This window comes from Miniopterus schreibersii (genome assembly GCF_964146895.1).
Source record: "Miniopterus schreibersii genome assembly, chromosome: 20".
Taxonomy (NCBI): Eukaryota; Metazoa; Chordata; class Mammalia; order Chiroptera; family Miniopteridae; genus Miniopterus; species Miniopterus schreibersii.
In genome coordinates this window covers 24,743,673-24,766,954 of record NC_138122.1, presented here as the reverse complement: position 1 = coordinate 24,766,954, position 23,282 = coordinate 24,743,673, and the positions used below count along the sequence as shown (strand labels likewise).

At 47.0% G+C, this 23,282-nt stretch overlaps 1 protein-coding gene across 2 annotated transcripts in view; it reads left to right on the top strand.

Annotated features, from left to right (window-relative positions):
* The window catches only part of CUX2 (cut like homeobox 2), a 163,170-nt gene that overhangs the window by 110,144 nt on the left and 29,744 nt on the right, over positions 1 to 23,282 (top strand). For both annotated transcript variants that reach the window (XM_081122603.1, XM_081122602.1), the window contains one exon: positions 17,399 to 17,477. In XM_081122603.1, coding sequence (XP_080978729.1) covers positions 17,399 to 17,477 — 79 coding nt within the window. The remainder of the gene's footprint in view (positions 1 to 17,398; positions 17,478 to 23,282) is intronic.

Genomic DNA, 23,282 nt, shown 5'->3' with positions numbered 1-23,282 from the left:
CTGTGAGAAGCCCAACCTACATAGAGAGGCCCTGGTGGATGAGAGAGGAGCTCCAGCTGCTGTGACCACCTAGAAGATGACAAGAGAGAGCCACCCAGCTGAGCCCAGTCAACCCACAGGACCATGACAGATTATAAGAAGTTGCTTGGAGGCACTGCATTCAAGGGTGGTTGCTCACACAGCAATAAATCACCAGAACACCCAGATTTTCAGAATACAGGTTCTTCCTTCTTCCCACTTCTCTTTTACTCTCGCCTCCTCTCTCTTCTCCCCTCCTTTTTTCTTCCACCTTCCCCTCCCTTTTCTTCTCCACCCCTGCCCCCTCTTCCTCAGCCTTGTGGCAGATTCTAGTCTTCTGAAAACATTTCCCCGCGTGCCAAGTTCTTAGTCCATGTCTGCAGAGTGCAGCCTTCCTCCCATCCTCATTCCAGAGGGGGCGTGGCAGGTGTCCCTGTGGCAGAAGCCAATGCACACAGAGGGCGTAAACCTTCTCAGCTCCAGGCCTGGCATTGCCCTCCGTGGGCCCAGGTCAGGAGTGTCAATAGTTCTGAGGCGTTTGTCTCTTCTCCCTTGTATTTATTCTAATGGGAGTGGGTGCATCTCTGAGACAAGCCCCAATGGCTAAAGGGAGTCTCGAGCAGATCAGTAGAAGTTCTGTGTGTGGAGGAGCAGAGAGGTAATGTTGAAATGGGGATTTGCAAAAAAGCAAAGGACAGGGTCTTGCTGTCTCCCCTGTGGGTGATTTAGGTGGCAAAGCATGGCATGGTGCCTGCCAACTTGACAGCTGCCAGCCTTGGTGTGTGTTTGTTAGATGAGTGAATGACACAATCAGTCAGCAAGTAGATATGTATAACTCTAGTTAAGTCATTTACCCTCTACTGTGCCATCTGTAAAATGGGATGAGGATACTTTGCCAGCCTGATTCAGGTGGATTTCTGGGTGCCACCTTCGTCTGAGATTTAAGACATCAGGACCTGCTGTAGTCCTAGGCATCCTAGACTCTTCCCTGCAGACCTCACCAGTCAAGGGTGCCAAACTCTATCTACCCTGAGTCCCTCACTTTTAAGCGAGCAGAGAGCTGCAAATTCCCTTCTCTTGCCCAAACCCACCTGCCACCTCAGCTTGGAGGGCTGATTGGAGCCCCTCGAGGGACCTGGGGGGTATAGGAGGAGCTGAGGACGTAGATTCTAGATTGAGGGCCTGAATTGGACGCTTGCAGGTAGTTAGGGCTGGAGAGGGCCTCATCACTTAGACCCATGCCTTTCAGATGTGTCTTTGCTGAGCTTTATCGGGCAGAATCTTCCAGGGAAGCCTAGCACAGACAGGGAGCCTGGTCTGAGCAGTGAGCGCAGGACTTGGCATATCGTAAGTGCTCAATAAGTAGGGTTTTGTTTGCAGCTTAAGTCAGCTGCAGTGAAAAGAACTTCTGTCCCTCCTTACTGTCTTGGGCTAACCCATGTGCACACACACTTCCTACACCTCCTGTTTGATGACTTAATAATGTTGATGGTGCAAGTCTCCTTGGCTCCCATAACCAAGTCTTGCCCCTCTGGCTTTACCTTGCCCAGCTTGGGGTAAAACTTATAATGAGCTGAACATCTTTCTGAATTTAATATTAAGAACCCACCGAAGCATCATTGAACCTGTCATGCCGTATTACAACCAAATTAAGAGGCAGCAGCAGTCTTTTTTCTTTCGGCATCATAGGCCTTATAAAGTAAATTATTAATGCTTTTCCCCCAGTTAAGCAGTTATTTGCAGTTGTTCCGGGTATTTCTCATTAGAAATAACATCATCTAAAGAACGATATTGATTGATTTTTTTAATCTTGGAATCATGGACGTGAAGCACATATTTATATGACATTCCCTTTAACTAGAATTCTCATGCTTTATTTTTATATTATTGATCTTTTTGACACGAATTGCTTTTTGGCCTTGTGCGAACGTTGTAAGCTTTCCGCCTGCAGAGGAATGGGCCGAGGTGGGAAGAGTGATCGTTCCAGCGGCGTGGCAGTAACATTCCCGTACATTTAACAACAATTAGTCTGTGCTGACGCCACGGTCCGCTTTCGTGTATGAAAATTTACAAGCCTTTTAATGGACTGCATTGTGGAAGGCCATGCAGGGCCAGTCGGTGGGGAGATGAGGCCGCAGGGAGCGCATCCATCTCATGCCACTGTCGGCCAAGTGTCTTTTAGCACTTGCATCTGCCAGGGGTGGGGAGGGGGGCAAAAGCGAAAGCTAGTGCAGCAGCCATGCCTGTGTCATGGGACATGTGGCCGTTCACACAGTCACTCATGCCCTCATTCATTCATAGGTGTTTTATGTGCTGGTCAAGGTGCCAGGTACCAGGGCTAAGGTGATAAACATTATTATTTATTCACGTGTTTGAGAAATGCTTGAGCATCTACTGTGTGCCAGGAACTGTGCTAAGTATTAAGGGTAAGAGGGGGAGCACAGTTACTCATTCACCGGGCACCTGTGGGAGAGTGGAAATGACGTAATAAGCCTTGAGTCGCACAGACCTGGGTTCACGATCCCAGCTCTCTCCTTTGCCAGGGTTTTCAGGGAACCCCAACTTCCCTGGATGTAAAATGGGGATGGTAACTGTCCCTACTCCCAGGAAGAGAGCTTTACTCCACAAGTAAAGAGCTTGATGTATAAGCCTCCCAGAGACGGGGCTGTAGGATCATGGTTATTTAGCGTTTCTTTCCTTCCCCTCCAACCAGCTCCCCTAGAACACACATGCAAACCCTTGCTTCCCTTCCCAGTTCCACTGAAACCTTCACTCTGCAGGAGTGAGGCCCAGAGGGGTGAGAAACCCACGTAGGGTCACACGGCCAGGAGAAGGAAGGGCCCAGATGCTGTTTCGGGTTCATGTAATCCCCAGACGCAGATCATGCAGCTGGTGAAGACAAAGGGGCTGGATTTGGAGTCTTGGAAAACCAGGTCCAAGCCCCACCAGCCTCCCTAGCCGTGTGACCTTAGGCAAGTCCTTCACCTCCATCCTCAGTCTCCTGTCCTGTAAAATGGGTTATTGTAACACCCACCTTGTCTATCCCAGGGTCATGGGTGTGGGGAGTCCATGTGATCACCCAGCTGAAAGGAATTTGCAAACTAAAGGGACTCAGATTTAAGTTCCAAAATGTGGTCCATGGTCCAGCAGCATCTACATCGCAGTTTAGTAAAAATGCAGATTTGCCCCCCACTCTCACCCCCTAGACCTTCTGAATTAGATCTGAAGTTTAATAAGGTCCCCCAGTGATGGGTGATTTGTGTACCCCTTAAGGTTTGAGACACTCTGTCTTAGACAAGCCCTCTGGCTTTCAACCCTGGCTGCCCAATGGAATCTCCTGAGGGCTTTAAAAAAATACTGAGGCCTGGTCTCACCCCAGAGTGTCTGACATTCTTAGTCTGGTGTGACACTTAGACATCAGGATTTTTAAAGCTGCTGGTGTTTCTAACGGTTGAGACTCTCTGCCGTAGGGTCTCCTCTTCCATCTAGTGGAGACAGACATGTGGAAATAACCGGTGGTGCTGGTAAATGTTGAACAACTGGCTGGAGGAGCCAGAAGAAAATATGGTGGGTCTCATGGGAGGTTCTCAAAGGCCAGACCTGGAAATGGCCACATCATTTCTGCCCGCATTCCCTTGGCTAGAGTTTAGTTACAAGGCCATGTCTAATTTCAAGGGAGTTGGAAATATAGCCTAACATTGTGTGCCCAGGAGGGGAATAATAGCCAGGGTCATATGAGCACTGCACTGTGGACCCCCTGATGGATGACCTGCCTCATTATCTATTAGTGACGGAGCTGGAACACAGACATTTTACACAGTAGGATGGGTACATTTTGAACAGATGAACAGGAGATGGAATTCAAGGGGTGTGCCAAGTCCAGGATGCAGCAAAGCAAGAGCAATGGAGGATTTTAACAATTTGGCACGTATTATAAAGCCCCTACTGTGTGCCCTGCTGTGTGCTGGACTGGCTAAGAGAAGAAATTAGCTCTTTCCAACAAGGAGGCCAAGCCATCCATTGGAAGCCCACACCCACTGTCCATTAAGAAAAAAAGCAAATGTGAAATAGGAGCAAAATGTTCTGGGTATGCCAAGAAGATCAGGGAAGACTTCCTGGTGGAGGTGAAGTCCCAGCTCAAATTAGGAAGACTTGGGCAGGGTGGAACATGAAGAGTGAGGTGTGGTAGTAAGTACACAGGCCTTGGTATCAGGCAAACCTGGATTTGAGCTGCAGTTTGATCAATAACTGGGTAATCTTGGCCTGTCATAGCTGGCATGTCACGTCCCCTTTCTGAGCCTTCATTTCCTCATCAATAAAATGGTACCTGGTGTACAGGTTTTTCATGAGGATTAAATGAGATGTTCATGTGTGTGGAGTGCTCAGCCCAATGCATAGCACACCAGAAGCCTGTTCTAGAAAAGCCTCTGGAGCTGTGTGGGGCGGAAAGGGGTTGACTCTGAGATTGGAGTTTAGAGCACTTGAAATATGCAGCAGTAGTGGTGTCCCGGCCTGAGGACTGACAGAGAGGGAGCAGTTTGTAGACCATTATGTTCCCAGGTCACTCAAGGGTGCCTGAGACATAATAGGTGCTGAATAAATGTTTATTAAATGAATGTTGACATAGCAATCTTGGCAAACATTGCTCTGGCTCTCGCTGTGTTCCAGGCAGCATTCTAAGTACTTTACAGATATCAGCTCTTTAATCCCTATGACCACCCTATAAGGTAAATATTGTTATTACCAACATTACAGATGAGAAGGATGAGGCACAGAGAGGTTAGGTAACTTGCCCAAGGTCACACAGCTTGTAAGTGGCCAAGACAAGATTTAAACCCAGGCAGTCTGGCTCCAGAGTCCTTGCCCTTAACCATTATTTTATTAAATACCCTAGATTTCATATCAATATGACAGGAATCCCACTCTCAGAACGGTAGCTCTGATTACAGGAGGAGATGCTCACGCGCAGAGAAGTCAGACACTGAACAAGGTCACAGCCAGTTGGTGGTGGAACTCCTCTCCTCATTCCAGGCTCTCATGCTTACTACCACACCCTGTGTCCACAGGGTAGGGACACTGACAATATAACCAGTCAGTTATAATATTTTTCTCTTGGAATGTTTAAAAGAAAAAACAAGTTGGCTTGCTAAGGTATAATCATGGCTCAGAGGCCAACCTGACATTAGTTATTAATTAGGCCATTATGCATTCCACAGTGATAATTGCTTTGCTGCAAAGTCACCAAGCATGAAACGGACCCAGCACAGAAACGCAATCTATCAATCTGAGAAGTCGCAGCCCAGTTGTGTTCTTTCACCTTGAGTCAGGTGTACACCATAGCGGGAAACAAAAAGAAATTAATGAAACATCGATAGGCAATGGCAAGGAGGACCCTTCCCAGTCCCACTCCAGAACTGTCATGTGCCTGGGCACAGGGATGGCGTTTAAGCAAAGCTCATCAGCAAAAATGGCCATTTCTCTTTGATCTAGCCGGTGGAAATCTGTTCGTCTTTCCTTTTTCCCCTCTCATCTTGTTATTTAGGGGGAGAGGGAAAAAGCCATCTCTCTGCCATCTGTTTGCCTTGCCTGTTGCTTTTTGCAATGAGTGGGTGGGGGAACAGCAACTGCCTGGGCTGCCCGGGCTGTCAGGAGCAATGCGGCACCTCTGTGTGTTCTCTCTCCGGCTAGGTTCTGTCTGTAGCCTTGGTGGGGGAAGAAAGGAGACCCAAACCCTACCATTAGCCTCCAAGTGGGAGGTGTCAGTGCCAAGGGCAGCTGGCGGTTCATCTTAAAAATCCTTGCGTGCAAGAAACAAAAATCCATCCAAGCCAGCCAACACAAGAATTTATTATGATATTAGCTATGATGACATTTGTGGGGCATCTGTTGTGTGCCAGATACACTGTTGTGTCATTTAATTTTCATGGCAGTCCCGTGAGGGCAGTATTGGCATTTTCCCCACTTTACAGGTGAAGAAACTGAGGCCCATAAGGTAAGGTGACTAACCCAAGGTGGTGGAGCTGGGGTTTGAGTCCTAGCTTGATGTAGTTACTATTAATTATCCCCATTTCACAGAGAAGGAAACTATGACTTGGGAAAGTTAGGTGACTTACCTAAGATCACAAGAGCAAGTACGTGGTGTTGCTATTTCTGTAAATAAAGTTTTATTGGCACAGCCACGCCCTTTCATATATATATTATCTGGCTGCTTTCACACTGGGAGGGCAGCGGCCTACAAAGCCGAAAATATTTACTCTCTTGCCCTTTACAGAAAAGTCTGGTGATCCATGTTTTAGGTCAGACTTGTAAATTGCAAGTGGTCAAATTTGACTGAAAGAATGTATATCTTCCTGCAATCATTCCTCCCTCCCTCCCTCCCTCCCTCCCTCCCTCCCTCCCTCCCTCCCTCCCTCCCTCCCTCCCTCCCTCCCTTCTCTCTTCATTATGGGAAACTCAAACACAAAAAAGTAAAGGGAATAATACAGTGAGCCCCGGGACCCAGTTTCAATAGCTCTTCACACACCATTTCCCTCTGGCACCCCTGGATTATTTTGAAGCAAATCCAAGACGTTGTATCTGTTTACCTGTAAATATTTTAGTTCGTAGCACTAAAAACTAAGAAATCTCTTTTTAAACATAACCCCAGTATCATCTTACCTAAAAAATTTCTAACAAATTTTTTTTTTAGTTGACATACAACAGTATATTGGTTTCTGGTGTAAACCAGTAAGTCTCAGGAAAAATCTCAGGCAAACTGGGACAAATTGGTCACACTACTTCTGCTGCATCTTCTAATCTGTAAGCTTGTAAACTCCCTCTCCAAACCCATTCTTTTGTTTGTTTGTTTTTAATGTGGAAATAACTGGGCCATTTCTTTCTGAAGACTTCCCCCTGATTGCAGCTGACTGTACCAAGCGCCAACTGGCCTAAAGATAAGCCAATGATATTCGTCATCCCAGGGATTTGAATATAGGACTGGTTGAGGAAGCACTGAGAAAGCTGCCTGAAGAGAGGGCAGATGGGGAACCTCTCCCTTGTGGTGGAGGCGCCCCCTTGCTGCTGGGCTGTTCTGGTTCCTTGTCCCACCCTCTGGGAATCCCAGCTGCACTTTTTCAGCATCTCATGCAGTCTCAGGAGTGTGCTGTGCTTATGAGCTTGGTTTCAAATCCCACCTCTACCACTAGCTGTGCAACCTTGGGCAGGTCACCTCACCTCCAGCTGAGAGTTTGCTGATTGCATTCTCGTGGCATGATGTACCTGTGCCTCTGTCCCTTGTATTTGCTATGCACTGGAAGTTGGATCTAGAGGATTGACTACATGCATGTTTGATGTTTTTGACAAGTCTACTCATAGGAGGTGCTGGGCGTGTCCATCACAAGGTATATAACATATCTCCCAGTCAATTCCAACAAGATGGGGTTGAGGTCAGCTGGAAGCAGGGACTAGCCTGATCCATGAGAAGCCAGGCATGGCAGCCTGAGGACACTTAAACCCCCCGCCCCCAGCCTGTCAGGAAACCTCAGCCAATGTCCTCTGATAGTTAACATTCACCATTAATAACAGAAGCAGAAACCAAGAGATTTCATAGCTGTGCGAGGTAATTAAATTACTTACATGAATCTACTCACACTTGATTATTTCCACGTTTCTTACCAAACATATGCCTCTCCCTCCTGTGCTGCCATCCGGGCTCTCAGCTGGGAGAATGTGGGCTGTGGGGGCTTCACAAGGGCTGCCTATCTCTGAGAAGCAGCAAAGAACATGGGGTTCCCCACCCGAGCCCCCTCCCCTCACAGATGGAGGCTCATTCTCCCAACAGCGTAGGGGACGCAGCAGCCATTCCGTTTCCAACCTAAGGTGAACTGGGTTGGTCTTTCCTCCCCTATAGGTTGTGTTTCCAGGTTCTGTTGTATAGGGCGGCAGGAGGGGAGAGGGGAACGGAAAAGTTGCTTTGGATAAACTGATGCTGTTAGTTCTCCTGGCAAAGAAAATAAGGGGACATTTGGACTAAAAGTCTTGCTGACATTTTGTGTCGGGTGCTAAGGGGTGGCTTTGGAATAGAGGAAAAGAAGCTGGTTCTCCACCACCCTGGATGCCTTCTGTTTGTGTCCAGGTACCTGGTGGGGTTCCCAGAAGCAGGGGGGAAAGTTGGGGTCACGGTGACATTTCATACCCCAAAGCAGAGATGAATGGGCAGCACAGACACAGACGAGGCAGCAGGGAGGAGTGGGGACTGAGGCAGACTGGGACTCTGTGCACCTCCTGAGGAGTAGCTTTATACAGCCAGGGCAGACTATGACAGTCTGGTCTTGCAGCACATTGTGGGGGCTGAGAGCACAAACTTCAAAGCCAGGCTGCCTGTCTCCAAATCCCCACCCTACCCACTCTCCTAGCTATGTGACCTTGGGCAAGTCTGTTGACCTCTTTGTGCCTGGGTTTCCTCATCTGGGACGTGGAGATGATAACTATACCCACTGCTCATGTACCCAAGAGGCTCATCCACCGAGCAGCATGGTCAGAGACAATTGGTAGCTTAAAATTTGCCATGGTGGGAGGGAGTATTTACACCACAGATACTGGCAAGCGCTACAAGTCAGGGCCTTTTTTTTTTCACCAGATAACCAGCTGTTCAACCATTACCAGCATGTCACTGCACCCACATCATAGGGCTTTTATGAGGATTTTTAGACTTGGTGTAAAGCACTCGAACACTCAGCATTTGCTATTATCAGTTTTTATTGTTGATGCTATTGTTATGCAGGAATGTGAGCCCACTGTGGCCACATTTTCCAGTTTTTTTGGACAGGCTGGAAATCTCCATTTTTATGTAAAGTCTAGTTTTTAAATGTTGGCTCAAAATGAACATTTTTTTAAACCTGGGAAAAACACAAGTTCATGTGAGGACTTGGACCATGGGCCCAGCGTTTGTAGCCTTGAACTTAGAGGGAGGGACCTGATTACACCGTCCTCTTCTCGCTCCCTCTGCCGATCAAGCACCTTATCCATTGTGAGCCAGTGCCACCTCCTCCTAGAAGCCCTCCTCTAGCCTGGGCCCTACAGGATAAACCACTCCTGCCTTCATTCTCCCTCCTCAAGTGCTGCTGGCCTTCTGCAATTTTCCTCAGTCTCTGTCTTTCTCACTGTGGGCTGGGGCCATGGCTTATTCATCTCGGCACAATGCTTTGCACACTGAAGATGGTAAGAATTAGTAATAGTAATATCGACATCGTTTAAGTGTTGTCTGTTTACCAGGCTGTGTGTTACGCAATTTTTATTCATACCACTGTTCATCTTTATCATAATTCTCAGATGTGGAAACAAAGGCCTAATTAGAGAAAGCCAGTAGCTGCCCAAGACCACAAAGAAGTGGGGGGACTGGGGATGGAACCCAGGGATGGAGCCCAACTCAGGAAGCTGAGCCTGTACCAGAGAACCACAGCTGGGAAGTTAGAGGCAGAGTGATGATCTGAGTGTCTGGCTGAGGCCCTTGTGGGGCTCTCGAGCCCCACTCCACAGAGACATCCAGAAAGAACGCTGCTATATTTAAAAGCCTGGGCAGGGTGGTGCTTGCATGACATTTGGGTGGCCGCCTCTCCATAAAGGGCACTCAGGCTCTTTTAACTCTACTCTTCTGGGCTGGCATTTTGGGAACTTAGGGGATGCCTCAAGAGGGAAGACTGCAGCCACCTGGGACCCCTGCAGCCACCTGAGACCCCTGCAGCCCTCCCTCCAGGGGCAAGGACACCACAGTGCATGGTCGATAGAATATGGAGCAACAAGAGCTCAGAGGCCTGCTCAGGGTCACCGAACCAGCTCAGGGAGCAGCAGGTGTCATTTGATCCTGGCATACAGACCCCTGGACTGCCCTGTGCTTCAGAGGGTGCTTGTTGCCAGGGCAGGATGGGGTGATTCTTGGCATCACTGGCCTTCTGCCCACACTTCACACTCATAGTCCAGTGGCTTCCACCTTGCACATCCCCCTTGGATAACACTTGACTTCTAACACCCATAGAGCCCTTTGTGCAGAAATCCCAAGAACCTTTTATGGCTTGCCTCACCTCACATGTAACAGTAAACAAAGCATACCTTTTAACTGCTGGCGTCTGGTGTCCCTACTCTCTACATGGAGAAACTGAGGTGCAGAAAAGTCAAGGAAGGGATGTTCATTCATTTGCCCCACGCACATGCATGAAGCGCTGGCCGGGCAGACACTGTGCCAGGCATTTCCTCCACTCACTTCACGCCATTGAGAAAGCCAAGACTCTGAAGGCTCAGCAACTTGCCTAAAGTCACACAGCCAGGGATGCAGGTTTCAGACCTTAGTCACTTGGACCTGACTCCAGAGCCGGATGCTTTCCAGCCCTCCCTTGATTCCCAGTTGCATGTGTCCTTGTAGTCTCTTGCCCTCACCCACTCACCCCTTTCGTCCAGACCCATCTTCCTTGCTCCACCACTCCCATGAGAACACACAGAACACCAAGCCCTGCTGGGTCTTTCTCACCTAGGAAGGTAGAGAATCATCCAGATGCTCTAAGTGGCTCCTTTTCTCCAAGCCCAGATGGACTTGAGTCTGTAGGGCCTAACCGTTCTGTGTTTGGGGTAGAGGGCTCACACGGAGATCTTATTGCAGTTTGGAAAGGCAGTTTGCCAGCCACGTGGGGCTACCTGGAAGCAGAAGACAGACCGTTTCGAGACACCCTCTCATCACTCGTGTTTTTCATCTGGCCTGTGAATATGTATTTGAAGGAAGGAAGGGGTACGGGGCTTATACAAGATGAATGTGGAGAAGACAGAGCAAGGGGAAAAGGGTGTCAGGGTAGGCCAGAGAGAGACTAATGCTTATTATGGGGTCTGGACAGGCCTGTACCTGTGGTGCAGGTGCATGGGAGGCCTGTGTGAACTGCCGACCCCTGGCCTGTCTCAATGGGAGGCTGCTACTGGGCTCCAGGCGGGTGTCAGTGGAGTGTGGGCTCAGAGTGGCCAGATCCTCTGATTTTCTAAGAGAAGCCAGCAATTTGGATCTCTTCTGGTTTTTAAATGTTGGCTCAATATATATGCACATATTTTCATGCTCACAGTGCTTTATGGAGGTATAAATTTACATACGGCAAAATGCGCAAATCTTAAGCATGTAACTTGATGAATTTTAATGGCTCAAATATTTTTAAAACACTAGAGGGTCCAAGAAAATATGTCCACAGGGTACATCTGGCCCTGCACCCATCATTCATGACCCCTAGACTAACACGCTGTGTGTCACCTGCGAGCACGATGGGATGCACACACAAGACAGTATCCCATGGGGAAGGGGACAGGCTTTTGGTGACAGCCCAGTGATAGCCCCATTACTCTCACCAGTAAAGGCTCAAGTTCTGGAGCCCAGGGTATGAAGCCTAGCTCGGTCACTTGCTGTGTAACTTTGGGCAAATTACTTCAGCTCTCTGATGTCTTGTTTTTCTCAGTTGATAAAATGGAGAAGATGATGACATTGACTTCACAGGGCTATTGTATGGATTAAATAAGTTAATGTGTTAAATGCTTAGGGCAGTGCCTGGAACATAGTAACTGCTTTATACATGCTCACTACTGTCTATTTTTTTTAATTAATAGACTTTTTTTATAGTGGTTTTAGGTTTAGAGAATTTGAGCAGAAAGCATAGAGCCCCCATGTACTCCCTCTTCTTTCCTCACCACCACCTTATTAACGCATTATGGTATATTTGTTACAATTGCCGAAACAATATTGATACAGTTATTAACTAAAGCCTGTTTACATGAGGGGTCACTCTTTGTGTTGTACATTTTGTGGGTTTTGACAAATGTATAATATGTATCCACCATCACAATATCACTCATAATGGTTTCACTGTTGTTTTAAACCAGGAATCTTTGTGAGTCCTACTGCAGAGAAAAGACTGGCTGTCGCTTATGCAGAGCTTCGGGTGGGCTAGCAGGAGTCCCATTCCTTACTCCCCCATTCAGGAAAGCACAGTGTATTCAGACACAAGAAGGGGACATTTTAGGGGTGAACCTGAGTTCGTTCTAATTTACCCCAAATTGTAGCTACTCTCCCGCTTCAGGTGCGATGTCACAGACTTCAGCCCGATTCCCTGCTACACCACTGGCTCTGAGACCAAAGACCCCATTCACCACCTACCTCGGGCCTCCTGTGTGACTTTGAGCTGCTGTATCAGCCTCTTGGGGCCTCTCAAACAACCATCCTCCCAACACTCCTCAGGGCCACCCCCAGGAGTGTGTGGAGGCTCAGACGCACTAATTCCTGGGAGAGGTCTTTGTAAATTGCAAAAGGCTCTAGATTAAAATTGGGAGCTGTTATAAATATGATCCATTTTGCAGAAAAACCGAGCTGTTGTCAAAGTGGGCCTGACCTTCAGAGGCTGAGCCACAGGCAGCTGGTTGCATGCAGGGGCTCAGTGGCAGTTGTCTGTGTCTTGTCCCTCTGGAGTGAGGTAGCCAGAAAGCCAGACACACAGCTGGAGCCTGCCTTTGGCTGGAACAGCAAGTTCCAAGCTGGGGTACCCATTCCTGAGTTGTTTTTGCTCCCATAGCCTGCTGGCCAAATGCCAGTCAGCTTAGAGCCACGTTCATGGTATCAGCAACTCCCCAAAAGAGGGAAATGGACACGGATGCTTCTGTGCCCGTGAGAATGAATCTTAATCATCCGGTTTCATACACTGGCCACACCCTGGGCAAGACAGGAAACATGACTTCTGTCCTGCCCTCATATATATACAGCCTTGATAGCTTTTTGGCTCATTATATGAGCATAGAGTTGGGTTTTTTTTTAAATACCCCAAAGCAAAATTTATTTGTAAGGCACTAAAGAAAGCCTCCTGTCCCTTTTATACCGGGAGCCCTCGGAAGAGAAGTGAAATTGTGTATTCGCTGCTAAAAAAAGCCCTGGCTTATACAATTTTAACAATAGAAAAATGATCTTTGTGCTTCAGTGCATGGATGCTTAAAGGGAAACAGGCAGCCTGTTCAGGTGGCTGGTGAATTACAAATGAGTGGTTCGCCTTTGTTTTGAGTGACAAGCAATTTAAATGCAGTCTTACATGGAGGCCTGGAAATTCTTTTTCCCAGAAGAGAGCAAGCAAGAGGGAAAGACAAATAAAGAAAAAGAGGGGAAAAGCTTCCCTTTTGAACTGAGAGATTATATTAGTTGCCGCTGAGCGGAGGTGAGAAGTTAGAACTTCATTTGATAATTATAAAATCAGTAGTTTGCAATTGGACGTAATTGATGATTATACTGCTGCTAATAGCAGGCCTGCCAGCCAGCGCTTGTGGGACGGTTCATTTTTGCGCTGCTTCCAGCCGTGAAAGCCGGCCCAGTGCGGGGTGCTGCTCACAAGATCTCAGGGATCCTGACACAAATGCATCTGGGGGCCTGCATTATGTTGGATAAAACATGTTCATTAATGCCGACATTTGAAAACACTTTGCTCTGTGCCTTATTTTTAGCCTGGGAGTAATTACAAATATTAGAATAAAATTGCATGGTGATTTTCTCGAACCCTGCCTCATGGTCTCCCAGCAGACCCGCCCTTGGTCTGAGCTGGGTGGGGCTGCTGGAATGGCGCGAGGCACAGGAGGAAATGGCCTTGCGCTGTCTTGGATGAAAACCTCCATGGGGTGGGGATTGATGTGTGGGGAGGTGAGTGTCTGTCTGTCTGCTTGGGGAAATTAAAATTGTTGCACAGCTGAGTTAGTAGGGGACCCAGGCCCAGCACCTTCACTTTACAGATGGGGAAACTAAGGCTCAAAAGGGGGTGTGACTTGCCCAAAGGTGAACAGGGTGAAAACCCCAGCTGTTAGGGAACCCCTGGATCCTGGGCTGATTCCGTTTCTCCCAGGTCACACTCCTCCTGCTCCTCAGACCACTGATTCTGAGACCCTCTGAGCACCTGCTTCCTCTCAGTTGTCCATCAGTCTTTTGTTTCTTCCAGAATCCTGCTGCATCAGATCCCCCACTCCATCTCCCAGAACCGCCGCCTCACCCTCCCCAGAGCACAGGACCCTGTGGTAAAGAGAAACTGTTCTCTTTAGTGTGTCCATGGAACCCAAGTTTCCAGGTTCATTTTCTGAAGAAAGACGTTCTGTGGCCAAATGCATTTGGGAAAACTCTGGGCTGAGCCAAGGCGAAGGGGATTTTTTTTTCCTGCAGCTCTTGTCCAAGCATCCAGTGTGTGGGAATATTTTGTACATGTTCACTCAGAAAGCATGTGACTTGATCACAAACACACACACACACCCCCCACGCCTGTGGGACTGTGCAGCACACTTTGAGAAGCACAGGCTTTCCAGGTGCAGGTCTGGGCCCTGGGATGAGAGAACTCTGGGCTCAGATACCACCTCTGCCACCAACTAGTTCTTTCATTTTGACGAATTGACGTGGCTTCCCTAAACCTCAGTTTCTTCCTCTGTAGAATGGGGACATGTGCTCGTCTTAGTCATCGGGGAGATTCCAAAGATACAGCACTGAGCACAGAATGAGGGTTCAGATTCCGGAAGCTCGGATGGTTCCCTATAAAGGTCTCAGCATGAAGCAGTTCTCAGTAGCCTATAGATGTCACTGCTACCTCCGTCAGGGAAGCTCAGTCTCAGGGCAGGGTCCCCAAATTTGCCAGGTTTAAGCATCTGATGGACGAAAGCTAGCCGGCTAGAACAGGCTTTTGCCACTCCTCTGGGTTAACCGGTTCTGCACCTGTTATTTACATACTTGGGGACCAAACACATTTCACCCTTTCTACCACAGCAGGTGGTGTGAATGCCGCACGCTCAGACGCTAAGCTATTTCTGATGGTGACCTTCTTGGTGTCTGTAGCTGGCCGCCACCTCCCCCTCCTCCACTTTTCCTCCCCCCCCCCCCCCAGATGGCCTTCAAAGATCTGCCTGTCACAAACCAAATCTGTCATTCTGGACACTTTCCTCCCGCCCTTCTGCATAGTGGGACCCAGCCATGAGGCAGAGACATGTGGCCTTTTTTTATGCCGAGCTCACCTGTTCTGGGCACATGAGTGAAACGCACTAGAGCTGCAGACCTTGGAAAAGGCGTCCTATATGGTTGGAAAGAAGAATGATGTGATTTATTAGGAAGCCTTTTGCCAACTTCCATGGGACTCTTTGCCACATGTTAGCTCTTTCCTGTCCAATAGCTTCTTAAGCAGATGGAAATTTTTCTTCCCACCTGATGGATGAACAAACTGAGGCCAAGTGCTGCTTAATGACATTTAGGTGCAGCACTAGATCGGACTTTGATCCATCAGAACTGGCCTCTGGAAACAGACCAGGTCATTGCTCTGACAGGCTGAACGAGGCAAGTCATCCAATGGCTGCTGTCTCTAAGACGCATGTTTACTGTGGGAAGCCCTAAGCTTGATCTGAGTCAAACTGGGTGCCAGTCAGGCTGCTCTCTGACCTCTGCTTTTGAAAATATTGTCTAGCCATTTAGAGAACCTCTAAAGTAAGAGATCAGCAAACATTTTCTGTAAAGGGCCAGGCAGTAAATATTTTTGACTTTGCAGCCAGGGTTTCTGTCACAGCTATTGAATTCAGCCATTGTAGCATGAAAGCAGCCATAGACAATACATAAAAGAATGGCCGTCGCTCTGTGTTCCAGTAAAACTTTGTACAAACAGAGGAAGGGCCAGATTTGGCCAACTCTTGATCTAGACCAGCACTGTCTAGTTGAAATATAACGCAAGCCACATGGGATTTAAAATTTTCTAATAGCAACATTTAAAAAAGTATAGAGAAACAGGTGAGTTTAATTTTAATACCATATTTTATTTAACCCAATATATCCAAAATATTTTAATTTTCAATATAAAATCAGTGTAAAATTTATTGAGATATTATACAATCTTTTGTACATTCTGAGACTTAGAAATCCCGTGTTTTATACTTACAGCCCATCTGAATTGGAAATAGTCCCGTTTCAAGTGTTCATTGGCCACATGTGCTAATGGCTACCATGCTGGACAGCACAGCTCTAAGTGGGAGAGCCATAAAGAGACAGTCACACATAAACAATACACCATTATAAACGGACAAGTGCCATGAATGGAAAGTAGAGAGTGCTGTCAGCAGAGACAAGGAAACATTAAAGGAATCAGCTGGCACTTGCCCCTGCTTCTACCCAGAGTTCCTTTTTAAAAGTCCACGGAACATTCTGATGCCTTTCCTCAAACCCCAGCCACCACACATGCTCAGCATGGATGACTGACTGTATGGTGTCAGACAGGACCCAAGTGGGTGCAACCCACTTGCATTTGTTCTCTCAACAAATTATGTTGAGCACCCTCTGCACTAGACAATGCGCTCCCAGAACTTACTTCAAGGGGAGGAACTCAGTAATAAACACCCTTTTAGTTGGCATCATTGGGATTCATAAGAAAAGCCCAACTCTGAAAGAGGGTGATTGACAAGTAGATACTCAGAGTCATCGTTTAGAAGGTTGGCACCAGATGGAGAGGCATGTTGGTGCCAAGGAGAATAGAGCTGTTCCAGCCCCAAGGGAGATACCCACCCCAGCATGTCCTCAAGGAGGGTAGGGATGGTAGGGAGAGGCCAGGACTAAGCCATAGGGACTGGCCACCAAGAGCCAGCGTGAAGGCAGTGTGAGGCCAGAGCTCAGATTTCAGAGCCTAGAGCCAAGGGATGTGGTGCTGAGCCCCAGCAATGTCCCACCCAAAACCATCTCATGGAGTCTTACTGGCAGAACAAGAAAAGCCTGTGGGCAAGAAAATGAGTGCTTGAATGTGGGTCTTCACCACCCAGTCATTTAGTCACCCATGCATTCATCAGTCAAGAAGCACTTGTTGAGCGCCTTTGGTATATACCAGGAACTGTTTCCTATCACCTGTCACCCTTGACATTTGTTGAAGCTGTTTGATATCTTATTAGAGATTTAATGATTTCTCTTTAATTTTCAGTGGCAAGAAATATTCCCTAGGTGTATCCCCCTTTTCCCCAAAACATGTGCCATGTTTGAACTGCCGGTGTAGCCTTTCAATAACAAGAATACTAATAGTGACTGTTAATAACCTACTGTGTGCCCTGTGCTGCGTATATGTAGCTGCACTTAATTGTCACAACAGGCCTAGGAAGCAGTTTCTATTATTTACTCCCATTTTACAGATAAGGAAACTGAGGGTCAGAGAGGGCCAGTGGCTTGCCCAGGGTTACACACCTGGAATGTAGTAGAAGTGAGATGTCAACCTGAACTTTCTAACTCCATACTTTTAACTTTCATTTCCCCTCCCCTCTCCCACCCCATGTTTGCAGAAGTAGAAAATGACCAGATTTGCTTGTAGACTCATACCATGGTTACACGTGATTTTTTCTTTTGTTTCCAAAGGTAGTGGCCCTTAGTAAAAGAAGTCAGGAAGCCGAGGCTGCTTTCTTGAGTGTTTACAAGCAATTAATTGAAGCACCAGGTAAGAAATGCTTGGGCTCCATAATTGAGTAATTAATGAGAAGAAACGGCCATTAGACCCATTACACTGCTCATGGTGGGATCTGGGGACAGGCTGAGACTCCTGGACAAGGCCATGTCCTCCATGGATGGGGATTGTGGGGGGTGAGGGGTTCTATGCTCGGTCTGGTGTGACATCTCCACATGGCACCTCCATCTTCCCCCACCACCTTCTGATGTCAGCCAAGGAGTGTTCGGGGGCTCCTGGTGAGGTCTCCCACCTGAACTTTCTTTGGAAGCCAAGAAGTCTGTCTTATCTGCCAGAGAACAAATGGTGCCCAGTGCTTTCTGCCGGTGGAGTGCGCTGGAGGAAAGATCTCGAAAGTTTCCTTCAACCTGGCGCAGCCAACCTCAAAAATTTGATGTAAAACGAAAGCCAAACCCAAAAGAACGTGTATTATATGACTCTATTTATATGAAACATGAGACAGGTAAAAACTAACCTGTGAGCACTATTCATAGTGGCCAAAGGGGGAAACAGCCCAAATGTCCACTGAGGGATGAACGGACAAACAGATGCAGTCTGTACATTCAATGGAATGAGTCAGTTGTAAGAAGGAATGAAACACTGACACATGCTACAGTGTGGATGAGCCTCAGAAACGTGACGCTAAATGAAAGAAGCCAGACACAAAAGCCATGTAGTGTAGGATTCCATTGATATGAAGTGTCCAAAATAGGCACATCTATAGAGACAGAAATCAGATTGGAGAATGCCAGGGGCTGGGCACAGGGGGGAATGGGGAATGAGTGTTTAATGGGTAGCAGGTTTCCTTTTGGGGGAATAAATGTTCTGGAACTAGATAAAGGTGGCAGTTGCACAACATCATGAATGTACTAAATGCCACTGACTTGTGCACTTTAAAATGGTTACATTTATGTTATAGAATTTCACCTCAATTTAAAAAACATTCATCTATGTTGCTAGACATCGAATGGCAACAGTTCCTAGGAGGGGCCTCTGGGGCTGGAGATGCTGTTTCTTGATATACTTCTCTAAAAAGTTGGCCTTTTTAAAAATGGCCCATCCTTTGCCACCTTCTCATTTGTTGACTCAGAAAAGGGAGCCAAGAAATGTGTAGTAATTTGCTTAACAGTGATGGAGCTGGGAGGAGACCCTGCTGTGCTAACTCCCTTTACCCAGACAGCCCCCTGATCCTTTCCCCTGTCCTTCCATGCAGCTGTAGGAATCAGTGCTATGGGAGTTGATTGGGGTTGAGGGTATTATGAAGAGGAAATTGAGATCCCAGTCTAAGCTGAGTCATAGAGAAGGCAGAGTTATTTATGTTTGAAATAAAAGTTGTTTGTGGGATCTTTGTATTTAGGATAGGAAAGTTCCTAGTTTCACCTGTGTTGGACAACTTTATAAGGTTGAATAGTGTCCTCCCAAAATTCATGTCCACCCTGAACCTCAGAATGTCACCTTACTTGGAAACAGGGTCTTTGAGATGTAGTTAGTGAAGGATCTTGAGATGAGATCATCCTGGGGTTCACTATGGGACCCTCATCTTTCTGGAGATAAGGCTTTTAACACAATCATAGGGCCAGGACTGCAGTGGCAGCAGGGGCCTTGAGAGCTCCCAAGACAGGCAGGAACTTTGCAGAAGGTCCTTGTGCTCTCTCACCCTCTCTGCAAAGGGTTGTTCCAAGCCTGGTGCTGACTCCATGCGTCTGATTTCCCGGCTCCCTCCCCAGAAATGGAGGGGCAGGGGAAACGTCTGTCCCCAGCTGTCACCAAGGTAGAGAATGAGGACCCTTAACTGATGGAGACGTACCATACGAACAGCCCCTTTAGGGGCTCTAATTCATTCTGAGACATTTAAGAATAACAAAATGTTTTAATGATTTCTTGGGGGAATTAGGAAGACATATTTTTGTTCTCATTAAATTTTATCCACAGACACAAGAACCAAATGTCAGATGTGTTTTTGGTGCTCAGAGCTCCCCGGCTCGCTGTCTTCCCTACACACACACGGCCCCAACCCCCTCCATAAAAATAACAGTCCTGGAAAATTTGCCAGGATATGCACTCTCCTGTTTTTATATTTCTTGACAGGCAAATTATTTGTCGAAATACTTCTCCCCACCCCATCCCCCGAAGCCACACAAGTCCTGATTCAACATTTTTGTTTTGAATGACTGCTGCCAACACAAATCTTTGGCAGAGAATGCGATATAGCGTGATTGCTCAGCAAGTATTTTGATAAGTGTGCAGCCTGTATGTCTGTAATTACGAAAGAAAACCGTAAATCTTTTGGATATTGTTCACACAGATGTGGCGTGAAGTGAGAAAAAAAGCAGTAAAACGTGTTAAAAGCATAATTAATGTCATTGTTTTGGAGGATGATTTGATTTAAACCTTTCTGACTCTGTATCGGCGATGGCTGATTTCTTTATCACACTCAGAGTCTCTAGGAACAGACCCCGCTTCAGAAAGCTAACTTGTTAACTAAGTGATTAGTTAAAAGCGAAAAATAAAAATAAAAAATAAAAACGAGCAAAGAGCAAGTAAGAGGGCGGGCCGAGGAACGCTGCTGAAGCGATGAGCTGAGAGAGGTGAGCGCCCCAAAAATGTGTTTTTCTGCTTCACTCTGGTTTTTAAAAATCTGATGCAGGAGACAGCAACTCCTGGCAGGCATTTCTTTCCCTGCCTGTTCTTTCAGGAGGCGAAAGGCTAGTCAGCTTAGGTGCCTGAGCTACAGCGGCGGACGCAGCTGCTGGGCCTGTCAGCTGGGTGTTTTCGAGCTGTGTGACCTTGGACAGGGCCTGAACCTCTCTGAGCTCTGGTTTGTGTCTTTAGCAGAGGGATAATAATAGAACCTACTCTTACTCTGACCTGAGGATTTGATACGCAGCACATGAAAGCATTTGGAGGATTTAATAATCAGCAGCCCACTGCAAAGCTGACATCAGGAGATAAGTTACAGAGTCACAGTGTTTGCTGTTGATTTCACAAGGTTCTGTCATTTGTTAAGGATGTGATGTGAGCGGTTTAGCCAACAGGGTTACTGAGTCTGTGGAATAGGAAAATGCTTTATGATATTTAGGGATTTTTAAATTTTTCTCCCCAATTATACAAGTTGTGTGTGCATACTGTCAAATTCAGAAAATACAAAAAAGTAGAAAGGAGGGAAAACTACCTACTAGAAAAGCAGTGGGAATATTTTGTTTCTTTTTCCGACCTTTCCCCCGTGTGTTTTTTCAGAGCAGTCATTCGTGCCACGTGGACCATTTTGCATCCTGCTTCCCTTCATCCAACGCGAGCATAGTACTTCCCTTGTGATTAAAAGTCTTGGGTTCGTTGTGTGTAACACTCTCCTTTGTGGCTGTGTTGTGATTTACTGAACCCCTTCTCCAACACTGGGCACTTAGGGTGCTCAGGAACACACAACTTCTGGTACTGTGCTATAGTTCACAGGACAAGGAAGGGAACTTGTGAAGGAAAAAATACTGTGTCCGTGTATTGACTACAAACTCAGGATCAGGAGTCAGAAAGAACACGATTTTTCCCCTCTCTGATTTATTTTGCACTCCTTCACTTATTAGTTACACTAAATACCTTTTTTTTTTTTTTTTTTGGTATGTTATGAACCACTCATCTGTTCCTTTGTGAATCACTGGTTCATGTACCCTTATCCCATTTTTCTATCTGAGAGAGCTCTTTTCTTATTGATTTGTAGATGCTCTTTGTTTATTAGGGATATTAACCTTTGTCCTAGTAACCGTGTTTCCTATCTTCTCCCCTGGTTTGCCTTTTGTTTCTTAACTTTGCAATGTCTCTTGCACATGGTACATAGCAGGCATTCAAAAAATGTTTGTAGGAAGTAGAGAATTTTCCTAAACTTTTGCTTTATGGCTTCTGGGTTTCATGTAATATTTTAAAAGCCTCTTCTCAACTCAGGGTTATAGGTTTGTTTAGTACTTTTATGGTTTTTTAAAAATTTGAATCTTTGAACCATCTGAAATATACATTAGTGGAAGTGGTGAGGGAGCTTAAGAATTTAGCTTTGCGTTTGTCCCAAATGACTAGTTCTACCGCCATCTAGTGGATAAGCCACCTTCACAGGTATAGGAAATAGGGATTTTAGTATAATTGAGAAACTGTCTGTTCCTATCATCGCCTCCTTTCCTTCCCCTGCTCGGCTGGTGCCATAGGGGTCAGGGGAACACCAAAGGGTAACAGAAGAGTATTTTACCCATAAAAAGGAAGAGCTTAATGTAACTGTCTCTAAATCTCTGAGCTTCTGATTCCCCTTCTGGAAAAGCATTTACCTCCTGGTACCTCTGAGAGCATTAAACGAGGTGAAGAGTATTCACTTAGCTGAGTGTCTGGCACACAGTAAATGCTCGGTAAACCGTGGCAGTCACTGCTATTGGTGGTGGTATTACCATCACCGCCCAGTGCCCCTCTGCACCTGTTTAAGCCAGGAGACCTCCTGACACAACCAGCCCTGGCAGTGGAGGGAAGAAACGGTGAAGGGACGCACCCCATCTGCTATCACAAAACTAAGCTTAAAGGATCAAAGTTACTCGCACTTCCTCCGTCGCCATCGATAGCTTGTGCCTCCTACCCACACAGGAGCCCAGAGCCGGGGCCCAGATGGGAGAAGGCTTCTGTCTCGGAGTATTTTGGAGGGGCGCATGCATACTTCTGCATATATGTGTTTCTAAGCAGCCTCTCGGACAGCCTTTATGGTCCTAGCTTTCCCAAAAAAGCTCCGATGCCACTTTCCTTCAGATGGACACAGTGGGAGGAATGAGACAGCTTCTCCTAGATTCCTGACTCCCCCCCAACTCTGTAGACCCTTTTTTAAAAAAAATACCAACAGCATCAGCTAGCGGTGGAAGATGGAATAGATGTTTTACCCACCTCGTCCGACAGTGCCTTTGGAAAGCCTGGTGTGGTATTAAAATATTATAAATTCACTGGCAGTGTTCTCTAGGGGTTTAGCTCCAATGTAAGCAAAGTGAAACAGTCATTTTATTAAGCAGTTTATGCATAGAGAGCAGGTTGATGGCTGTGAGACAAGGCCCTCTGCCTCCGGACAGTGTCCCCTCCCCACACGCCTGCCAGGACCTGCCACCTACCTCGGTGGTTCCTGTTTGATTTTCCATGTCTGCCAACGTGCTCAATTAATGCAAGACATCTATTATAGTCAAACACCTCTGATGTGGGGTCCACTGTTTTTGGCGGTTTTATTAAGCTGGATCTCAGGCCGCTTGATTCCTCTGCCACTGCCCTTGTCTGTGTATCGACTGCTGTATGTTGCAGGAGTGAAGTGGGAGAAATGTAAGTCCCCTCATGGCTCTGGGCAGCTGCAGGTCTCGGCTGAAAGGCTTCAGTGGAAGTGCTGAGCCCGGCAGAAACCTGGGCTCCCTGTCTCCAGACGAAGAGCTGCAGGGATATGCTGCCATTTCTCCTGACACCCGGGCGAGGCTTGCCCAACACGGATCACTTTGGAGATTGGTGACTCCACAGGACCCAGCACTTCCCCAAGTGGGGTCACCTGACATAGGGAGCAGCCTCTGTGTACCTGGCGCAAAACGGAAACTATGAACACACTGTGTGCCTGGTGTCACCTTTCCGATTCTCTCCTACACCTTCAAAGCCAGCATCCCACCTTCACTCTCTCTAACTCTAACCGCCTTCCGTCTGCAACCTTAATACCTCTTCCATATAACATAACATTCACAGGTTCTGAGAGTCAGGACGGGACATCTAGGGGGGCATTATTCTGCCCCCAACAGAGGCACCCCAAGGGAGGAC